Below are 22,525 nucleotides of genomic sequence, written 5' to 3' on the forward strand. Positions count from 1 at the left end.
ACTCTCTCCCCTTAGCACATGTACATCCTTAACTCTTCCTATTATACTCCTATCTACTACATAGTCCATTAACACTCTATCTACCACCCTTCCATCCACCACCCTCTCCCATGTGTACTTATGCTTGACTTTCTTCTGAAACACTGTATTTGCTATCATCAACTCTCTAGACACATCTCCACCATGAGAAGGTGGAAACAGTGGTGGATGGGAGTGAAAAGGGTGGGAGTGGGTATGTGCCTTTTGACTTGGCTACCTCCCTTATAAAGGGGGAAAAAGTCCTTGGTATATAGATAGATTAATTTATCTGTAACCCAACTTTATTTGCTGTCTGTTGTAGAGGAATAAATAGATCCCTCAGATCATCTTTACGTTTAGTAGTTGGGTTCACATCATCTGCATCTATCTATATACCAAGAACTTTTTCCCCCATGTAAGGAGATAGCCAAGCCAAAGTCACATACATGCTCCCACCCATTCCACTCCCCTCCACCACCCTTTCCTTCCTCTCATCTAAGCTCCTCATGGATGACAGGTCATCCCTGTATCCTGCCCACAGCTCTAGGTCAGAAACAATCCAGCAAGGCACAGTACATCCATAGCAGTGCTGCTTTATCATCTGCATACATGAGGTTATTGATCTTAACATAATTCAATTTACATTTTCTCTGCATCCATCATTGTTGTAGCAATTTTCACCATCTTTAAGTTAAACCATATTCATGTTTTGCCCTTATCCTCCTTTCAGTATGCACATGTATATACATCCCATCGCAATGGCTGTAAATTCTTTCAGTCTGTTTTTGCCACTACATGAGCATGACAGGAGATTTAGATGCCAAAATGTTCAGATATTCAATCTCTCACTGTTTATTGTTCATAGGATTGCCCTCTTACCAACAGAATGGACAAGAATGCAGAAAGTCATGCTTACCTAGGTAAAGTGGACAAGCATGCCTCACAGAAGGATTATTCAAGTGGTTTTGGAGGCAAGTTTGGTGTGCAAAAGGACCGTCAAGACAAGTCAGCTCTTGGATGGGATCACATTGAAAAGGTGGACAAGCATGACAGTCAAAAAGGTAAGAGCTGGATGGATTTATAAAAAAAATTCACACATGTATGTACAGTTGTGAATATATTTTTATTTGTATACAAGTGAGTTTTCTCTCTCTCTCTCTCTCTCTCTCTCCTCTAAAATAGTTGTGTTCTGCATGAAGAAAGTGTTATATGAAATGAGTGTATTGAATTCAGTTCTCCAAAGACAATCTTTCATGGCAATATGGATTTCAAATTATTATGTACATGAATTTGAACCTAGGTATAATAATTGAAGAGTAGGAGAAAGGACTTCACAAACATAGATCCTGTCCTGTATACTATAATTAGGTAAATGCATACAATCTTGTATACATGTCTAAAGGATCTGAAGAAATAGTTTTTCATATAGGTATATGAATACTTGCAATAACTTGTCTATATATCAAAAGCTTTTTCCCTCCTATAAGGGAGGTAGCCATGGAACAGCTTAGAAGGTGATGTAGCCCTAATAGCCCTAGTTGGAGCAATACATGAGTTCACATCTAAATATAATAAATGGAGATCAAGGATATAGATTAAGTTAGAACTGTACTTGAATTTGAGGCTAGGTATGATGAATAGGAGAGTGGGAGACAGTCCCCAGCAACCATTGCTCTTTTCCTGTATGCTACAATTAAGTAAATACAACCACATTACACCCTTCCCATGCCTGTCTACAGTGGTAGGATTAAAAGATTTTAAAAACAGGTTCTCTCATTAGGCCAGTAGCATGCACATATCACTTAGACTGTATTATAGCCTATATAAGCCAATATTTGATAGCCAGTTTGTGGAGCTCATGAAATTCCAAGAACAGGTTCGTACGAACTGGTAAGTACCAGCAGAATCCCACCACTGCCTGTCTGTACATATACCAAATATTCCTTTCCCCATATGATAGAGTGGAAAAAAAGTTCGTTGTTAGAGTAACATAGTAAACTCTTGCTTAATAAAAGCAAAAGTAAAAAAAATTTGAAAGAGAGTTGATGATAGCAAATACAGTGTTTAGGAAGAAAGTCAAGCATAATTACACATGGGAGAGGGTGGTGGATGGAAGGGTGGCAGATAGAGCATTAATGGACTGTAGTGGTGATCAGGAGTATGGTACGAAGAGTTAAGGATGTACATGTTCTAAGGGGAGACAGTGGGGGAATATCAGATCATTTTCTGGTGGAAGGTAAATTGAGAGTGGAGAATAGGTGGAGAAAGAGGAAAAGGGCAGAAGGTAGGGAGGTACTTAGAGTGAACTCTTTAAATAAGAAAGAAAAGGAGAATGAGTATAAGAAGAAGCTGAGAGAGGAGTGGGAGGGAGTGAAGGATAGAGTAGAACTAGGAGTGGAGGAGGAATGGGGATGGTTCAAGGAGGGAGTCATAAGGTATGCAAAGATGATGTGTGGAACAAGGAGGACGGGAGGAAATAGAAGGAAGGGTAATGAGTGGTGGGATGAGGAAGCAAAGAAGGGTGTAGAAGAGAAGAAGCAGTCTTTCATAGATTGGCTACAAATTAGGACAAGGGAATCGTATGAGAGGTACAAAGTAAAGAGAAGGGAAGTTAAGCATAAGATAAAGGAAGCAAAGAGGAGAGCAGATGTGAAATGGGGTAAGAGTATGACAGAAAATTTTGAAAGTAATAAAAAGATGTTTTGGAAGGAAATTAAGAGAGGAAGAGGAGGCAAATCAAGTAGAGATGAAAAGGTAAAAGGTGCATATGGAGAGATGATAATGGAAGAGAAAGCAGTGAGAGGAAGGTGGGCAGAGTATTTTAGGGAGTTGCTAAATGTGAAGGAGGATAGGGAGGGAAAGGTAGTTGCAGTGGGAAGCGCTAAGAAAATGAGAGTGATGAACGAGGAAAATGGAGGAGAAATAGGGAAGGATGAAGTGAAAGCAGCTGTTAAGATGATGAGAGCAGGTAAGGCACCTGGTCTGGATGGATGCCATGCAGAATGTCTGAAGAAAGGAGGTACAGTTATGGTGGACTGGCTGGTGAGGTTATTCAATGTTTGTTTAAGAGAGGGTAGAGTGCCTGAGGACTGGAGGAGTGCCTGTATAGTTCGGCTTTACAAGGGAAAAGGGGACAAGTGTGAGTGTAATAGTTACAGAGGGATCAGCATGTTAAGTGTAGTTGGGAAGGCTTATGGAAGGATCATGATTGAGAGGATTAGGAGAGGAACAGAGGGAGTAATTGGTGAGGAACAGTGTGGTTTTAGGACAGGTAGGGGTTGTGTAAGACAGATATGTGAGAAAGCTATAGGAAAAGGTAAGGATGTTTTTTGGGCTTTTATGGATTTGGAAAAGGCTTATGACAGGGTAAACAGGAAGGCACTGTGGGAGGTACTGCAGATATATGGGATAGGAGGAAAGCTGTTAAGAGCAGTCAAGAGTTTTTACAAGAGTAGTAGAGCTTGTGTTAGGATTAGAAATGGAGAGAGTGAATGGTTTGAAGTAAAGGTGGGACTTCGTCAGAGATGTGTTATGTCGCCCTGGCTGTTCAATCTGTACATGGATGGGGTGATGCGAGAGCTAACTGCAAGGGTAGTGGGTCAGGGGTTGGAGATGGTTAAAGAAAATGGAGAAAAGTGGGAAATAAGCCAGTTGTTGTTTGCTGATGACACTGCACTTGTAGCAGGATCAGAGGAGGGATTGAGGAAGTTAGTGAGAGTACGAGAAGGTGTGTGAAAGAAGAAATTTGAAGATAAATGTGGGCAAAAGTATGGTGATGAGATGTACAAGGGGAAAGAGTGACAGCAGGCAGGAAGTGAGCATTAAGGGAGAGAGACTGGAGGAAATGGATAGTTTTAGATACTTGGGTGCAAATGTGACAGGCAAGGGAGGAGTGGGGTGGAGGTGGAATGTAGATTGATAGAAGCGAGTAAATGCCTTGGTGGATTAAAAAGTGTAATGAGAAATAGACATCTGAGAATGGATGCTAAGAGGAGGTTATATGAAGGAGTGATTGTGCCAACAGCACTGTATGGAGCAGAAACATGGAACATAAGAGAGGAAGAGAGAAGGAGTTTGAATGTGTTTGAGATGAAATGTCTGAGAACTATGATAGGGGTTACTAAGTTAGAGTAAGAAATGAGGAGGTGAGGTGGAGAACAGGGGTGGAAAGGGAGCTGAGAGATAGGGTTGATGAAAGAGTATTAGGATGGTTTGGACACATGAAAAGAATGAATGAAGAAAGATTAGTAAAAGAGGTGTGGAAGGAGTGAATATGAGGGGGCATCCTAGGGTGAGATGGATGGATGGGGTAAAAGGGGCATTGGGAAAGAGGAAAGACGAGAGAGGACAAGATAGGGGTGAATGGAGAAGGGTTGTGTATGGATGATGCTGTGATGCATGAGGGGTAGTGGATGGGGGATGGGTGGTGAGGAAGTATGTATGAGAAATAATTTGACGCAGCCCAAAGGGATTTCTCCCCATCTTCTCCTTTTCTGCATGAGGAGACAGAGAGGGGGGGCTGCCAAATTAATGAAGCAGCCCTGCTGTGTATGTGCTGTGTCTTGCGACACTGCTTCTGAGCCAGGGCAGTGGACAGGATACAGGGATGACCCTTCATCCAGGAGGTGCCAAGATGAGAGGGAAGGAGGAGGGTGGAGGGGAGTGGAGTGTGTAGGGGATGGAATGGCTGGGAGTGGTTTCTGTGCCTTTTTCTTTTTGGCTACCCCCCGTGTAAGGGGGGAAAAAGCCTTTGGTATATGTATGTATGTTTTTTTTTTTGTTTTTTTTTCAAACAAAATTATTTTAATCTTATATTTATATCATGCTTGGGTCCACACATCTGCTGGAAATGAAGAAGAACCAGCACTAACTAAAGCCAAAGATAGAGGAAGCTATCACATTAAAGTGGTTCAGTAAAATAATTCTTGATCTGATGTTTCAGACTATAGCCAGGGCTTTGGTGGCAAGTTTGGTGTTCAGAAAGACAGGCAGGATAAGTCTGCTGCTGGATGGGATCACTTGGAGAAACTGGACAAGCACGGCAGTCAGAAAGGTGAGAAATAAATCTCTGTACTGACAGTATACACCTTTGCTCTGGTGCAGATCACAGAATACATACATACATATACCAACAGTTTTTTCCCCCTTACAAGGGAGGTAGCCAAAGTCAAAGGCCTAAATCTACTCTCATTCATTTCATCCCCACAAACTCCACTCCCATTCACCACCCATCCCTCTTTTCTTGGCTCCTGGATGACGAATCATCCCTGCATCTCACCCACTGCTCTAGGTCAGAAGCAGTATAGCAAGACACAGCACATCCTCAGCAAGGCCACTTCAATTAAGTGGCAACCCCTGCTCTCTGTCCCTTCATGCAGAAAAAGAGAAGATGGGAGAACTCCCTTTGGGCTGCGTCAAAATATCATTTACAAATACTCCCTCACCCACTTCCTTCCAAGCATTACAGCATCATCCATACACAATCCATTCTCCACTCACCCCTATCTTCTGTCTTCTCACTTCCTTCCTTAACAGACATTACCCTCTTTCCCAATGCCCCTTCTACCCCATCCTTCCAACTCATCCTTGATTACCCCCTTATGTTCACTCCCTCCACCTCTGCCTTCCACACCTCTTTTAGTAATCCTTACTCATTCTTTCTGTGTCCAAACCATCCCAATACTCTTTCATCAACTCTATCTCCCAACTACCTTTCCACCCCACTCTCCTCACCTCCTTGTGTCTCACTCTATCCAGCATAGTAACCCCTACCATACTTCTCAGGTATTTCATCTCAAATATGTTTAAACTCCTCCTGTTTTATGGCTCTGCCCCATACAGTGCTGTCAGCTTAATCACTCCATACAATCTCCTCTTAGCATCCATTCCCAAATGTCTATTTCTCATTATACTTTTTAATCCCCCAAAGGCATTTATTTGCTTCTCTCAATATACATTCTGCCTTCACTTCCACTCCTCCCTTTCCCACCACATTCGCACCCAAGTATCTAAAGCTATCCACTTCCAGTCTCTCTCCCTTACTCACTTCTAGTTTGCTGCCATCCTCTACCCTTGTACATCTCATCACCTTACTTTTACCTAGAGGTGTGCTGATTCCATTTTTTTTTTTGCTGATGCCAATGCTGATTCCTATTAACTCATAGTTGCCAATGCAGATACCAATGCTGATTCCTGTTCACTCTCAATCGCCAATGCTGATGCCAATTCCACCTTATATAATTACAGTATATCAGTTTTTAATATAAAGTAATCGAACTGATTTTTACTTGCTTTATAATCTATATAGATTTATATACACCAGTTGTTGAGCTGTTGGATGCTAATGATTGAATTAACTTAATGAATTGCTTATTGATTGACCACTTTATGATTATCAATGCATGATTTTATTATTTTCTATCAGTTGAAAAAGAGGTTAAAAATTACCTATTTCATAGATTTTGATGTAACCACTACCTTCAAGTAACTTGAATCATTTAATCAGTTTCATAATCCTAACTTGATAGTAAAACCCAAACCTAACTCGATCTCTGCTATTTAATAGTTGACTCATAGAATGTAGGAAATGGCCAAATATATATATATATATATATATATATATATAATATATATATATATATATATATATATATATATATATATATATATATATATATGTATGTATATATATATATATTCTTTTTCTTTTCTTTTTTTCTTTCTTTTTTTCTTTCAAAAGCTGTGTCTGGGCATTAAAAAAAAAAAAAAAAAAAAATCCATGTTGACTCACCTGGGTACTGCCACATTCCATGGGTTGATAGTCAAAGATAAACATTCACAAATTAAAGTTCAACAGCATCAATTTCTACCCTGTTTCTGGAGTCAAGAGGTTACAATGTAGGGTGTAAACATTACCACCAATGCTGAAGAGGTGTTCACTGTCCACTGAAGATGGTGGAGAGCACAACAATTTGTTGGCAGCTTTTCCAAGTTCAGGATATGAGTTGTGGTTGTCTTTGCACCAACTCAAGGAATCAGTCATGTGGTTCCAGTGGGAGGGAGTGAAATTTATCAACTTCGCTTTGTAGTGTCAGAACAGATGAAGATCTTAATTTTTTTTCTTTGAAGTTTCACTTTGTCCAAATTTGACTCATGTGATTGTGAATTTGACAGCAAATCATCTAAACATGAGTCAGTCATAGCTGTCATTGTCAAAAGCAAAATGGTGTATTGTTATGTATTTACTTGTCAAAATACATAAAAAATATCTTTTTAAATGATTCATTTGAATTGCTGCAGAGTAAGTGGGAGTACATCCGTCCACCGATTTTTTCACACTTATAAGCGAGTAAAATCGACCAAGTCCACAGACGCCCAGACAATTTAATCCCATATTACTCTCGCGTAATTTCTGTTGTAGAAACTTTGATGTTTAAAAAAAAAATTATATAAGAAATACAAAAAATTAAAAATTAATATAATTTGCTCTAACATTTACTCCTTGTGCTGCTATTTTAAAAATTTCTCCAGTTGTGCGTCCTCGTGTCAGCAGATTTCATCACCTCAGCATAATATTTTCGAAACGTGTGTTATTGCACTAGACAGCAGTGTAGGTTTACCACTACCACATCATATTCCTAGCCACCTCATTCCCTACAGTTGTGATGCTATGTGAAAATAAAATAAAGCAATGATTATATGATAATGGTATATCATATAGCACATAATATGCTGCATGGCCCAGTATAACTACCAGAACAATGAATAATAGGTGAATTACTGAATTGGCATCAGCATTGGCAAATTTTTTATTAAATTAGCAGTTGCCAACAAGACTGACGAGTTAGACACCATATGAGGACAAAGCCTTTATTTGTACGACTTTTCGCTTATTACAGCTGTAATAAGTGAAACATCGTACAAATAAAGGGTCTGTCCTCATATGGTGTCTAACTCGTCAGCGTTGGCAATATATTGTTGATGCTGAATCCCTTTCTTTAAAAAAAAAAGAAAAGAAAAAAAAAAAAATTCTCGCCAATTCTGATTACCAAGAAAATGCTGATTCTTGCTGAAGACAATAAATCGGCACACCCCTACTTTTACCCACATTTATCTTCAACTTCCTTCTTTCATACACCTTCCTAAACTGTCTCTAACTTCCTTTGATCCCTCCTCTGATCCTGCTATATGTGCAGTGCCATCAGTAAACAACAACTGACTTATATCCCATTTTTCTCCATTTTCTTTAACTATCTCCGATCCCCTGCCCATTACCCTAGTATTTACCTCTCGCACTACCCCATACATGTATAAAGTGACAACCAAGGTGACATAGCACATCCCTGGTGAATTTCCACATTTACCTCAAACTCTCTCCATTTCTAATTCTAACACAGGCTCTACTACTCTCATAAAAACTCTTAAGTGCTCTCAACAGTTTTCCTCCTATCCCATATATCTACAATACCTCCCACAGTGCCTTCCTGTCTACTCTGTTGTAAGCCTTTTCCAAATTCATAAAGGCGATGAGATGTACAAGGGGTGAAAGTGGCAGCAGACTGGAAGTGAGCATTAAGGGAGAGAGACTGGAGGAAGTGGATAGTTTTAGATACTTGGGTGCAAATGTGGCAGGAAAGGGAGGAGTGGAGGTGGAGGTAGAATGTAGATTGAGAGAAGCAAGTAAATGCTTTGGGGGATTAAAAAGTGTAATGAGAAATAGACATTTGGAAATGGATGCTAAGAGGAGATTGTGTGAAGGAGTGATTGTGCCAACAGCACTGTATGGGGCAGAAACATAGAACATAAGAGAGGAAGAGAGGACACATGGAAAGACTGAGTGAAGAAAAATTAATAAAAGAGGTGTAGAAGGCAGAGGTGGAAGGCATGAACATGAGAGGGCAACCAAGGATGAGATGGATGGGGTGAAAGGGGCATTGGGAAAGAGGGGGATGTCTGTTGAGGAAGGAAGGGAGAAGACAGAAGATAGGGGTGAGTGGAGAATGGTTGTGTATGGATGATATATGGAAGGGAGTGGGTGGTGGTTAGGGAGTATGTGTGAATGATATTTTGACACAACCCAAAGGAATTTCTCATCTCTTTTTCTGCATGAGGGGAGAGGGGGGGGGGTCACTGATTTAATGAAGCCGTCTTGCTGTGGATGTGCTGTGTCTTCCTACATTGCTTCTGACCCAGGGCAGTGGGTGATATGCATGGATGACCAATCATTCAGGCAGAGCCAAGAAAAGAGGGAGGGAGGAGTGGTGAATGGGAATGGAGTAAGTAGGGATAGAATGGGTGGGAGTGGATTTATGCCTTTTGACTTTGGCTACCTCCTTTGTGAATATCCTGAACTAGTACACTGGGACCAGTGTTAGGTACCTGCAAACAGTACCTCAGGACCAGAGGTGACTTGGGCATCACCATTTTATAAAGGAAGAAAAAAAGAAGACCCAACAAATTACAGACCGGTTTCCCTTACAAGCACAGTAGCTAGAATCTGTGAAAAAGTTATAAAATGTGGATGGATAAAACATCTGGAGACTAACAATACAGACGCTCCTCAACTTACGTTTTAGTTACGTTCCAAACGGCCGAACGTAACGTGAAAATGAACGTAAGTTGTTACTGTACATTCCAGTAATGTATGACCGTTCATACTGTACTATACATCCATAAATTCTATTACCATATCTTATAAAACATCCCTAAATAATTAATTATAAACAGAACATTGTAAAAAAAATAACATTAATTTCAAATAAATTAGATTCAAGCAACATAAAGTGAGATGGTGGAGGAGATGGAGGAGGGAGAGGAGACAAGGCACGTTCAGTCTGTCGTTTGTGCAATGTACACAATGGACACAGCGTCATGCGTAAGTATTGTTCCAACGTCTCGTACTACGGAGAGCGCGCTAAACTAAAAAATTCACCCCCCCCCCCAAATACAATTTTTTTTTACAGTCAGTTCAAACGTAAAATCAAAAAAACGTAAAACGAATGAACGTAAGTAGAGGAGTGTCTGTATACTGAATCTGAGACCATTCGGATTTAGACAGTGAAGATCATGTACCACTAGTTTGATCTGCTTTTACTCAAGACTACTAGATATAATACAAGAAAGGGATGGATGGGCCAGTTGCGCTTTCCTAGATCTACAAAATGCTTTTGATAAAGTTCCTCAAAAAATACGACTAAGAAAACTGGAAGCCATAGGAGGGATACAAGGTAAACTATTGAAATGGATGGAGGATTTTGTGCATGGAAAAAAATGAGGGTGGTGCTCAGAGACTTCTGCCTGGGAAGAGGTAATTAGTGTAGTTTCACAAGGATCAGTGCTGGCTCCAATAATGTTTGCCATTTATGTGAATGACATCGATGAAGGAGTGGAATGTTAAGCTTCGCAGATGACACAAAATTGTTAGAGAAAGTGAGTATTAAAACACACTCATTAGAGAGAGATCTGAACAGGGTTTGGGAATGGAGTCGGAAATGGGAAGTGGAATTCAACATCAAAAAATGTAGCATTATAAAGTTTGGGAAAAAAATTAAGAAAGGATATCAGGAAGATATAAAACTGGAGAAAAAGAAGTAAAGAAAGAGGGATCTGAAAAAGACCTGGGAGTGATCATCATAAAAGATATACCCCCTGACAAACATATGAACAAAATTGTCAGCAAAACCTATAACTTACTAAGATCAATAAAAGTTGCTTTTACCTACTTGGATGAAGAAATGGTAAAGAAAATACTAGTCACATTGATAAGGCCTAAACTGAAGTATGCAGCGACACTATGGTCACCCAGTACAAAGAATATAAAGAAAATTGAGAGAATCCAGAGAGCAGGTACAAAGATGGCCCCAGAATTAACAAAACTCTCACATGAAGAAATATTGTTAAAATTGGAGTTGCCAGCTTTGGAACAGAGAGGAGGTGACTTGTTGACCATCTACAGAATTATGAAAGGCATGGAAGTCCTTGATATAGAAGACTTACTAAATTGGAATAGGAGAAAAACAAGAGGGCATGTAAAGAAGCTTAAAAAGGACAATTATAGAAGAGACCTGAAAAAGAATAGCCTGCCACACAGAGTGGTGGATGTATGGAACACATTAGACGAAAGAACAGTGTGTGCAAAAACAATACAAGAATTTAAGAGCAAACTAGATATGGAGAGATACAAAGATGGGACACCACGAGCTTAGCTCCCCTTCCTGTAAAATACAACTAGGTAAATACATCAGCTTCCTCCAGGTATCATCACTGCAGTGGCATACTGTGGACAATGTCTCCTGCATTCATGTATGATCAGTTCTAGACCACTGACAAGGTTGAGGTCTGAGTGGGTACCAGCCCCGCAAACCACAAAAAAAATGTATGTTAAATATACGTAAACCAACAGGGTCCAGACTGTATCTGCATATAAATAACAGACATTGGACACTGTCTCCTTGCACCAACTGACCATGCCCACAGGATGCCCCAGAAGTGTTGGTTTGTGACTGGTTCAGATCCAAAAGTCGTTGTGATGTCACCACCACATCATGGTGATGTCACCACCACAGCCAGCATCTCCATACACCTCTGTATGAAGGCTCACTCATACTAACAATGATTGTAAGAGATGGATGTCTGAGAGAATCATCTTCTTGTTGCATTTTTATCCTCAAAACCTGTCAACACACAGTCCCCAGTCCAGGCCTAGACTCTGTCAACTTCAACTGCATTTCCTTTATGTTTTCATCTACAGAAACTAGAAAGTCAGTCACTGCTCTCCTCCTCTAATTACTATAAACCAGTAGTGTAGAAACAGTCCCACATTAATACAACTTAGACAATAGGCCAGCATTTCTTCCCAAAGAGATTTGTCTGAGAGTGCAATGCTCATTGCCAGTCTCAGTGGGGCTGCAGGTAGCCAGTGAAACTTGAGGGAGCAATTGTTATTACAATACACATATATACTAGAGGCCCTTTCCATTTTATTACAGGGGTGGCTAGTCAAGACATGTTTTCCCTTTTGTCTTAGCTCCTCATCAATAAAGGGCATTCCTGCCCCCAGCCCACTGCTTGGGTCAGAAGCAGTGCAGCAAGACCAGAGCCAGGCTTGACAGCCAAAGATGGTTTACCCCCTACTGCTTCATTACATGGCAGCCCTCCTCTCACATTTGCTCAAGAATTTAAAGAGCAGCCAAGAAAAAATCCCTTCTGGCTCCATCACTTTATCATCTATTCACAACAAATGTACATTATATTATTGCTTGAGCTTTGTAAGCCTATGACATCTGGGTTGTTAGTATCCAACTGAATGCTTTGCTTTTTTTTTCCCCATATGAAATGCTTTTCCACTTGCTGCACAGACTATTCCGTGGGATTTGGTGGGAAGTTTGGTCTTCAGAAAGACCGTCAAGACAAGTCTGCTGCTGGATGGGACCACATTGAGAAAGTAGACAAACATGAAAGCCAGAAAGGTAAGTGGTTGTGGAAAATTTGAATCATGATTATTGATTTATTCTAGTAAATTATGTATTTCATGTATTTATATTGTGAGGGAAGCATGTGGCTTAGAAGTTTTATATATATATATATATATATATAATATATATATATATATATATATATTTCTAAATAGAATCCTGTGTGATATATATATATATACATACATATAATTTACTTTTCAAGGATTTAGCAGTAAGAGTCAACAAGAAAATATACTAAGATTGCAAATACAGGCCTTAATCAGCAGAAACTTTAATCAGAGAGGGAATGAAAAGGGTGGGGGGGGGGTGTTACCATGAAGTGAAACAGCCCCACTGTGGATGTGATATATGTCTTGCTGCATTGCTCCTGACCTGGGCAGTGGACAGGAAACATGGATGGCCCTTCATCCATAGGGAGCTAAGATGAGAGGGAAACAAAGGTGGTGGAATGAGTGGGAGTAGATGTATGCCTTTGACTTGACTACCTCCCTTATAAGGAAGAAGTCCTTGGTATATAGATAGATGGATAGATATAAACAGTTCATAAGAAGTAGTAGGCACACAGTTCTTTGCAAGAGCTCTCAATCCCACCCATCCATCCAATCACATAATACAATCTAACCAAAACATGTTCTTGCTACTGATCTTAGTGCATTTATTTTCTTGTTGATTTTCACTGATGAGTATTATGGTGCATTTACACCGAACGAGTCCGAGCCAATTCTCACCAAATGCTGTGAATTTGAATAGCTAGAAAAAGATTTTGCTTGCAGCACTCTAAGAACACTTCATCAATCTATCTAACATTAGTAAAGGTTTAGCTCCTTTCATTTTACCATTCAGTTTCTCAGTATATGACACAAAGGTAATTTGACTTCTGAAGATTGAAAAAACAAAAGATTGTAACTGATGTCATTTCTACTTGAACTCACAGTGGTTGAGGATCAGCCGGTACACAGTCTTAATGTGTGATCTGAAGGATGTGTATATCAGAAGTGAAGCTTAGGATTTTAGATTTTACAAGGAACATAGGTGAAACAAATTTTTATTTAGGGAGGAAATCTTGCAAATGTGTAATTCAATGATGGAAAGACAAATGCCTTTTATTGTAATTTGCAAACTGCTGCAAAAGATATGAAAAAAGATTATCAATCTGTTGCCCCTGCACTCTCTTGAAGAGAGACCTGAAGGCCACAGATCTTCTGGAAAAAAGAAAAGTGGCAAGATAGAAAGTAATCCAGTGTTGCATGTTTGATAGTGACCAGTTCTTCAGCTCACAGACTGTAAAACTTATATTTTTACTTAATTCAAAGTGAACATTTTTATGTGGAAATAAATGATGTTCATAGAAGAATGTGATTTGTAAAACAGTGGTCAGGTTATATAATAAAAAAACATTGTATTTGGGTATTAAAATAATTTATGAATATTAATTAGTATTTAGGAAGAAAGTCAAGCATAAGTACACATGGTAAAGGGTGGTGGATGGAAAGTTAGTAGATGGGGCTTTAATGGACTATATAGTGGCAACCAGAAGAGTAAGAATAATTTTGGATGTACATGTTCTAATGGGAGAGAGTGGGGTAATATCAGATAATTTTTTGCTGGAAAGTAAGTTGATGGAGAAAGAGGAAAAGGACAGAAGATAAGGAGTTGCTTAGAGTAAGCTGCTTAAATGAGAAAGAAAAGGAGAAAGAGTACAAGAAGAAGCTGAGAGAAGAGTGGGAGGGAGTGAAGGATAGAGTAGAACTAGGAGTGGAAGAGGAATGGGGATGTTTCAAGGAGGGTGTCACAAGGTGTGCAAAGATAGTGTGTGGAACAAAGAGGACAGGAGGAAATAGAAGGAAGGGTAGTGAGTAGTGTAATGATGAAGCAAAGAAGGTTGTAGATGAGAAGAAATGAACATTCACAGATTGGTTACAAAATAGGGCAAGAGAATCATATGAGAGGTAAAAAGAAATGCGAAAAGGAGTAAAACATAAGATAAAGGAGGCAAAGAGGAGAGCAGATGTGAAATGGGGTAAGAGTGTGACAGAAATTTTTGAAAGTGATAAAAAGATGTTTTTGAAGAAAATTAAGAGAGGAAGAGGAAATTAATCAAGTAGAGAAGAAAAGGTAAAAGGTGCAGATGTAGAGATGATAATGGAAGAGACGGCAATAAGAGAAAGATGGACAGAAAATTTTAGGGTGTTGCTTAAGATGAAGGAGGATAGGGAGGGAAAGGTAGTTGCAATGGGAAGCACTAAGAAAATGAGAGTGATGAATGAGGAAAATGGAGAAGAATAAGGAAAGATAAGATGAAAGCAGTTGTAAAAATGGTGAGAGCTGGTAAGGGTGTTGGTCTGGTTGTCATGTGGAGTGTCTAAAAAAGGGAGGTACAGTGATGGACTGGCTGGTGAGGTTGTTTAACCCCTTCCATACGGTGCCGCTTACGTAGGCGTCATGAGGAGCAAGTAGATATGCGAGGCTGCCATATCGGCGTCTTGATTATATTTATTGTAGTTGCCCCCGCGTAATGACATACTCTCTAAACTGTCTTCATCACATTTTCTATGGTTATCAAAATTCACAGGTGAAAGAGAGAACGATCGATATAAGCGGTGACTATATATTATGATGCAAGTATTATTACGACACATCGTACGTCTGGCAGCTAATGCTGCCCGCGAGATTTTGGCCCGTACTGAAGAGGTTAATGTTTGTCTAAAGGAGGATAGAGTACCGGAGGACTGGGGGAGTGCCTGTATAGTTCCATTCTACAGGGGAAAAGGGGACAAGTGTGAGTATAGTAGTTTCAGAGGGATCAGTTTGTTGAGTGTAGTCGGGAAGGTTTATGGGAAGATCTTAATTGAGAGGATTAGGAGAGGAACAGAGGGAGTAATTGATGAGGAACAGTGTGGGTTTAGAACATGTGGGGGTTGTGCAGATCAAATTTTTGTGGTAAGGCAGATATGTGAGAAAGCTATAGGAAAAGGTAAGGATGTTTCTTGGGCCTTTATGGATTTGGAAAAGGTTTATGACAGGGTAGAGAGGAAGGCACTGAGGGTAGAGAGGAAGGCACTGTGGAAGATATTGCAGATATATGGGATAAGAGGAAAGCTGTTAAGAGCAGTCAATAGTTTTTATGAGAAAGGAACATAAGAGAGAAAGAGAGAAGGAATTTAAATGTGTTTGATATGAGGTGTCTGAGAAATATGATAGGGGTTACTAGGCTGGATAGAGTGAGAAATGAGGTGAGGAGGAGAATGGTGGTGGAAAGGGAGCTGGGAGATAGGGTAGATGAAAGAGTATTGGGATGGTTTGGACATGTGGAAAGAATAAGTGAAGAAAGACTAGTAAAAGAGGTTTGGAAGGCAGATGTGCAAGGAGTGAACATGAGGGGGTGACCTAGGATGAGATAGATGGATGGGGTAAAAGGGGCTTTGGGGAAGAGGGGAATGTCTGTTGAGGAAGGAAGGGAGAGGACAGAAGACGGGTGAATGGAGAATGGTTGTAAATGGATGATGTTGTGATGCATGAGATGGAATGGATGGGGGGTGAGGGAGTATGTGTAAGAAAATTTTGATGCAGTCCAAAGGGATTTCTCCCTGTCTTCTTTTCTGCATGAGAGGAGGAAGAGGGGTGGTCACTGATTTAATGAAGCGGCCTTGCTGTGGATGTGCTGTGTCTTGCAACACTGCTTCTGATCCAGGGCAGTAGACAAGATGCAGAGATGACCTGTCATCCAGGAGGTGCCAAGATGGGGGTGAGGAAATATGTGTGAATGATATTTTGACACTACCCAAAGGGATTTTTCCCCATCTTCCCTTTTTCTGCACGAGGGGATGGAGAGGGGGGTCGGCAATTAAATGAAGTGGCCTTGCTGTGGATGTGCTGTGTCTTGCTACATTGCTTCTGACCCAGGTCAGTGGGTGAGATGCAGGGATGACCCATCATCCAGGAGGAGCCAAGATAAGAGGGAGGGAGGAGGGTGAATGGGAGTGGAGTATGTAGGGATGGAATGGGTGGGAGTGGATTTAATACCTTTGTTTTTGGCTACCTCCCTTGTAAGGAGGAAAAAACCATTGGTATTTGTTTACTCTTTTTCAGTTAATATTGATTATATTTGTTGGGGTTTAGGGATTTGAGCTTCTGCGTAGGGAGTTGAGGCTCCATGCCCTTATTGCTGCCATGTGTTGACTCTTTCAGTAGGAATCACTGTTCATCAACTAGAAGTTTACCATATGAAGTCAGGCTTAGGATCCTTAACTTACACTCTCTGGAAAGATGAAGAGTGTGGGATGATCTAATAGAGGTATTCAAATGGATCAATGGTTTAAACAAGGGTGATGCAGGTAAAGTCATCATATTAAGACAGCAGGGCAGGACAAGTAATGGATATAAATTGGACAGATTTAGCTTTAAGACAGAAATAGGCAAAAACTGGTTTACCAACTGAGTGGGTAACGAATGGAATAAACTGAGTAACCATGTATTGAGTATTGAAATAATTGGTTTGAGAAGATGAGATAACTATGGATAGGGATGACAGGTGATAAGGGACATGGAATTGTTTGTAGGCCTTATGGTCTCTTGCAGTCTCCTCCATTCTTATGTTTTTATGTTCAAACTCATTGACCTCAGACACTGGTGCCCAATTCTGCTCAGCCAACATGCTCCCCATGTACCTATTTAAATTGTGTATTGCCTTTTCTTGAGTTGAACCTTTTGCTTTATGCATTGCTGTTTTTGCATTATGCTGTGCCACTTTGCTTGCAGATTATGCTAAAGGCTTTGGTGGCAAGTTTGGAGTACAGACTGACAGGCAGGACAAGTCGGCAGCAGGTTGGGACCACATCGAAAAGGTGGAGAAACACGAGAGTCAAAAGGGTAAGGGAAGAAGAGGAAACCTCGGAAGAGGAGGAAACCTCGGAAGAGGAGGAGGAAGGGAGGAAAAGATGGAAATGGATATGGGCAGGATTTGATTGTGTTGTGTTTCTGTGGTTGTCAGTTTTTGCTCACTCCTGCAGAGGTCTCTGAACATAATGAATTTTTAATACAAGAATACCTCACTATACGACCGAGTGCTATGAAGTAGGTAAAACAAATGTTGGGTGTATGTGAAAGCCTCAGGCAAAAATTGAGGAAGGGGTTGACAGGGTCCATGAACACAATCCCCCTTACATGTAAAACCCACCTCAATATATGAATTTTCGCATTGCGACCAGTCAGCTGGGAACACAACTCGGTTGTATAGTGAGGTATTCCTGTATTTACTTTATGAGAAGTCACACATGTGGAGTGGCTGGCAGTGGTGGGCGTATCAGTAAATTTTGTGGGCAGTCCGTCAATCCATCACTGATGGACTCCCGTTAAGCTGGCGGACTGACGACTGACAGAAACTTTGAAACATTGATGAAATAAGCGCCAACAGAAGCAATTTTCAGCCATCACCCAAACTATCATTAACTTGAAAAGCAAATACAACCTTTGGCAAATAATATTTTGCAGCACACATTGGCAGTACCTTCTGTTGGTACTGACAGACTGCCCACAAAATTTACTGATGCATCCACCATTGATAACTGATATATTTTTATTCATATGATAAAATCTTAAAGATATGATTATGAAAATAGGTATCTTGCAGATTATTCACACGGTTTTGGTGGCAAGTTTGGCGTGCAGAAGGACCGCCAGGACAAGACTGCAGCAGGATGGGACCATATAGAGAAAGTCGATAAGCATGAAAGTCAGATGGACTATTCAAAGGTGAGGAAAACAGTATTAAATAAGTCTTTACACCCCCACCTCTCTGCCTTTATATATGTGTATATATATATATATATATATATATATATATATATATATATATATATATATATATATATATATATGAGGCATGTTTTGTAAGTACCATTTTGAAATAAAAATTAAACAAGTAGATTTTTCATAACAATTTTATTTTTACATGAAAGCCTGTACAGTAATCTACTTTTCAACATGATTACAGAATCATCTGACCGTGTTTAAGTTTGTTTGTGAGTATTTGAATTGCCTCTGATTGAGAATGCCACCGACTGTGAAATACATGCTGTGATTCGTTTTCTTACCGCTAAAAGCGTGAAAGCGGCTGAAATTTATCATAAGATCAGTGAAGTGCTTGGAGGGTTGGTCATATTACTTCACATATATAGATACTCACAAATCGAAACATCCTGTATTTACCTAGTTGTATTATACAGGAATGGGAGCTATGCTTGTGGTGACCCATTTTTGTATCGCGCAAGATCAAGTTTATTCTTAAATTGTGTTTGCACACACTATTTTTAATCCAATTTGTTCCATATATTTATCACTCTGTATGGGAAGCTGTTCTTTTTCAAGTCTCTTCTGTAGTTATCTTTTTTGAGTTTCAATGTATGTCCTCTTGTTTTTCCTCTGTCCCACTTTAATAGGTCCTCTCTATCACGGTATTCTTTTCCTTCCATAATTCTGTAGATGGTTAGTAGGTCCCCTCATTCTCTTCTTTGTTCCAGGGTTGGCAATTCCAGTTCGGCCAGTCTTTGTTCATATGTCAGGTTTGAAAGTGTTGGGACCATCTTTGCCATTACTCTTTGTATTATTTCTATTTTTCTTATATTCTTTTTTGTACTGGGTGACCATATCAGTGCTACATATTCCAGTTTTGGCCTTATCAGTGTTTGTAATATTTTCTTGATCATTTCCTTATCCAGGTATTTAAAGGCCACTTTTATTGATCTCAACAAATTGTATGTTTCTCCGACTCTTATTTATATGGTGATCTGGTGACATGCCTTTGGTAACGATTATTCCTAGGTTCCTTTTAGAATTTGCTTTCTTTACTTCTTTTCCATCAATTTTATACTGTCCAGATATTCTCTTCTTGCTTTTTCCAAATTCAATTATACTGCACTTCTGGATGTTGAATTCTACCTCCCATCTCTTGCTCCACTCTGAGACTTTGTTCATATCCCTCTGCAATGAGTCACAGTGTATTTCGGAGTTTATTCTCTTGAATAATTTTGCGTCATCCGTAACTCAGTTCATGTAACCTTCAAGGCCTACTTCAGATGTGGGAGGGATTAGTATACATTCTTTGTCCATTTGAAGATTCTATTGTTTTAAATTTATGTTTGAGAACAGGGGACCAGTAACAAGTATATGCATGTGGTGATCCTGCATGATGGACAGCAGAGCTGCCCATTTTCAAGACCTGAGGGACTGACATTTGGACTCTGGACTGGGCCCAAGATCTCTCTTTTAACTTGAATTGTATTTTTTACACACTTATATATGGAGAGCTGACAATCAGCAACTGCTCTCCTTTCCCTACCATTTTCAGTCCATTACGTAGAATCAGTCCCAGACTGGTACAACAGAGATGGTAATACAAAATTTCTTCCCAGAGAGATCTGTGGGAGGTTCTAGGGACCGCTATCAGTTGCTGTGGGACTGGATTTTCTACTGAGTGAAATTTGAGGGAACATTTGAATGATCAGTTGACACCAGGTGGATAAAGAGCATCATGTCACAATGAAGATCTTTTCTTCCATACAGTTTTGGTATTCATGTGCAATATTTCTTTTTCATTAAATTAATTGTTGCAACTTTCTTAAAGGGTTTCGGAGGCAAGTTTGGCGTGGAGAAAGATAAGATGGACAAAGCAGCCCACCAATTTGAAGAACCCCTCGACCGTGTTGGAACAAATTACCAACCTACAAAAGTAGACTTGGAAGGTAAATAAAACAATCATTTAGAGTTCTTGACCTCAGGAAGGCATCTACATGGTTGTATTTAAGTCCAGCACATGTGTTATATTCTGGCTATATGGGCATGTGGCATGTTACCCTGATGTTGATTCTACTCGCAAGGTTGTCTCCACAAGAGACAACCCTTAGTGGAGGAAACAAAGGTAATGTCCCCAAAATTCGTGGCGGGGGCAAGTTGATCAAACCTGTTGAAAATTGTTAGGATTTAGAAAGGGTGGCTGCAGGGTAGCTTGCTCAGGGAGACTGTGGGGACTGGCACTGGCGTGTGAGTGAAGCAACACACTTTCAATTGATGATGATGACATGTGTTACAGCTTTATGGTTTCTTCATTTTTAAAAAAAGATAATTATTTTCTTACAGCAGCCAGTGAAAAGACTTCTAATCTACGAGCTAGATTTGAAAACATGGCAGCTTCAAATGAGGAGAGTGCCAGGAAGAAGACAGAAGAGGAACGATTGAAGAGGTTAAGTGAAGAAAGGGCCCACCAAGAGGAAGTCAGGAGGAAAAAGGAGGTGGAGATGATGAGAGAGAAAGAAGAACAGGAGAAGGAGCAGGCATTGAAAGAACAGAGAGAACAGGAGGCCAAAATTGTTCAACTTGAAAAAATGAGGTAAGAGAGCACTGACTGAAACTCAGTTTAATGTTGTGAAGGCAAAATGTGGGTGGGAGCTAGAGATGACCCTTCACCCATGAGGAGCTAAGATGAGAGGGAAACAATGGGTGGTGGATGGGAGTGGGTGCCTGCATTTTGACTTGGCTACCTCCCTGATAAAGGGAAAAAAAAAGCCTTTGGTTTATAAATAGAAGATAAACTTGAGGCAAACATGCACTTGATATGTAAGCTTACACTCTCTTTGCTTAAACTCTCATATGGGCAAGTAGATATTTCAGGGAGAGTGGAAAGGGAGCTGGCAAATAGGGTTGATGAAAGATTATTGGGATGGTTTGGACACACATAAAGAATGAGGGAAGGAAGATTAATTAAAGAGGTGTGGAAGGCAGAGGTGATGACTGAGGATGGGATAGATGGATGGGGTGAAAGGGGCTGTGAGCTAGGAAGGGAGAAGGCAGGGAATAGGGATGAGTGGAGAATGGCTGTGTATAGATGATATTTTGATGCAGCCCAAAGGGATTTTCTCCACACCCTTTCTCATTTCTATGTCTGTCAAGCAAGGAAGGGAGGGGGGGATGGTTGTGTATTTACCTAGTTGTATTTTATGGGATGAGAGCTATGCTCGTAGTGACCCATTTTCGTATCTCTCCACATCCAGTTTGTTCTTAAAATCTTGTATAGTTTTGGCACTCACTGTTTCCCCATATAGTTCCAGACATCAATCACTCTATGTGGGAAGCTATTCTTTTTCAAATCTCTTCTAAAACTGTCTTTCTTTAGCTTCTTATGTCCTCTTGTTTATCTTCTTATAAGTCGTCTCTATCAAGAACTGCCATCCCTTTCATAATTCTGTAAATGGTCAGCAAATTACCTTTCTCTTCTCTGTTCCAGTGTTGATAGATGTAATTTACCCAATCTTTGTTGATATGTCAAATTTGAGAATGTAGGTGCCATTTTTGTCGCTGCTCTTTGAATTTGAATGAGAAGAGTGTAGAGGAAAGGGAGGTTTTTGGATAGATTTAAATGAGTGCATATAGGGATTAGGGAGGAACATCAGTGTAGTAGTATTGGGAGACCTTAATGCTAGGGTAGGAAATGAACCAATTGACGGAGTGGTTGGGAAATGTGTAGTTCCAGGAAAGAATCGTAGTGGAGAGTTGATGGTGATGTGTCTAGAAAGAGAGTTGATAGCAAATACAATGTTTCAGAAGAAAGTCAAGCCAAGTACACATGGGTGAGGGTGGTGGATGGAAGGGTGGTAGATAGAGCATTAATGGACTATGTAGTGGTAGGATAGGAGTATAATAGGAAGAGTTAAGGATGTACATGTTCTAAGGGGAGAGAGTGGGGGAATATCAGATCATTTTTTAGTGGAAGGATGTTGAGAGTGCAGGATAGGTGGAGAAAGAGGAAAAGGACAAAATGTAGGGAGGTGCTTAGAGTGAACTCTTTAAATGAGAAGGAATAGGAAAAGGAGTACAAGAAGGAGCTGAGAGAAGAGTGGGAGGGAGTAAAGGATAGAGTAGAACTAGGAGTGGTGGAGGAATGGCGATGGTTCAAGGAGGGAGTCACAAAGTGTGCAAAGATGGTGTGTGGAGCAAGAATGACAGGAGGAAATAGAAGGAAAGGTAGTGAGTGGTGGGAT

At 40.1% G+C, this 22,525-nt stretch overlaps 1 protein-coding gene across 6 annotated transcripts in view; it reads left to right on the forward strand.

Moving 5' to 3' along the window:
* The window catches only part of Cortactin (cortactin), an 85,745-nt gene that overhangs the window by 24,500 nt on the left and 38,720 nt on the right, over positions 1–22,525 (forward strand). For 4 of the 6 annotated variants that reach the window (XM_076185119.1, XM_076185124.1, XM_076185122.1 and 1 more), the window contains exons 4-10: positions 904–1,079; positions 4,961–5,071; positions 12,375–12,485; positions 17,253–17,363; positions 18,124–18,245; positions 20,116–20,233; positions 20,628–20,877. In XM_076185119.1, the coding sequence (XP_076041234.1) occupies positions 904–1,079; positions 4,961–5,071; positions 12,375–12,485; positions 17,253–17,363; positions 18,124–18,245; positions 20,116–20,233; positions 20,628–20,877 (999 nt within the window). The remainder of the gene's footprint in view (positions 1–903; positions 1,080–4,960; positions 5,072–12,374; positions 12,486–17,252; positions 17,364–18,123; positions 18,246–20,115; positions 20,234–20,627; positions 20,878–22,525) is intronic. The other 2 variants (XM_076185123.1, XM_076185125.1) reach the window with 2 other exon arrangements.

The sequence above is a fragment of the Oratosquilla oratoria genome, chromosome 5, assembly GCF_046742065.1.
Source record: "Oratosquilla oratoria isolate Oo_2021 chromosome 5, ASM4674206v1, whole genome shotgun sequence".
In the NCBI taxonomy this organism is placed as follows: domain Eukaryota; kingdom Metazoa; phylum Arthropoda; class Malacostraca; order Stomatopoda; family Squillidae; genus Oratosquilla; species Oratosquilla oratoria.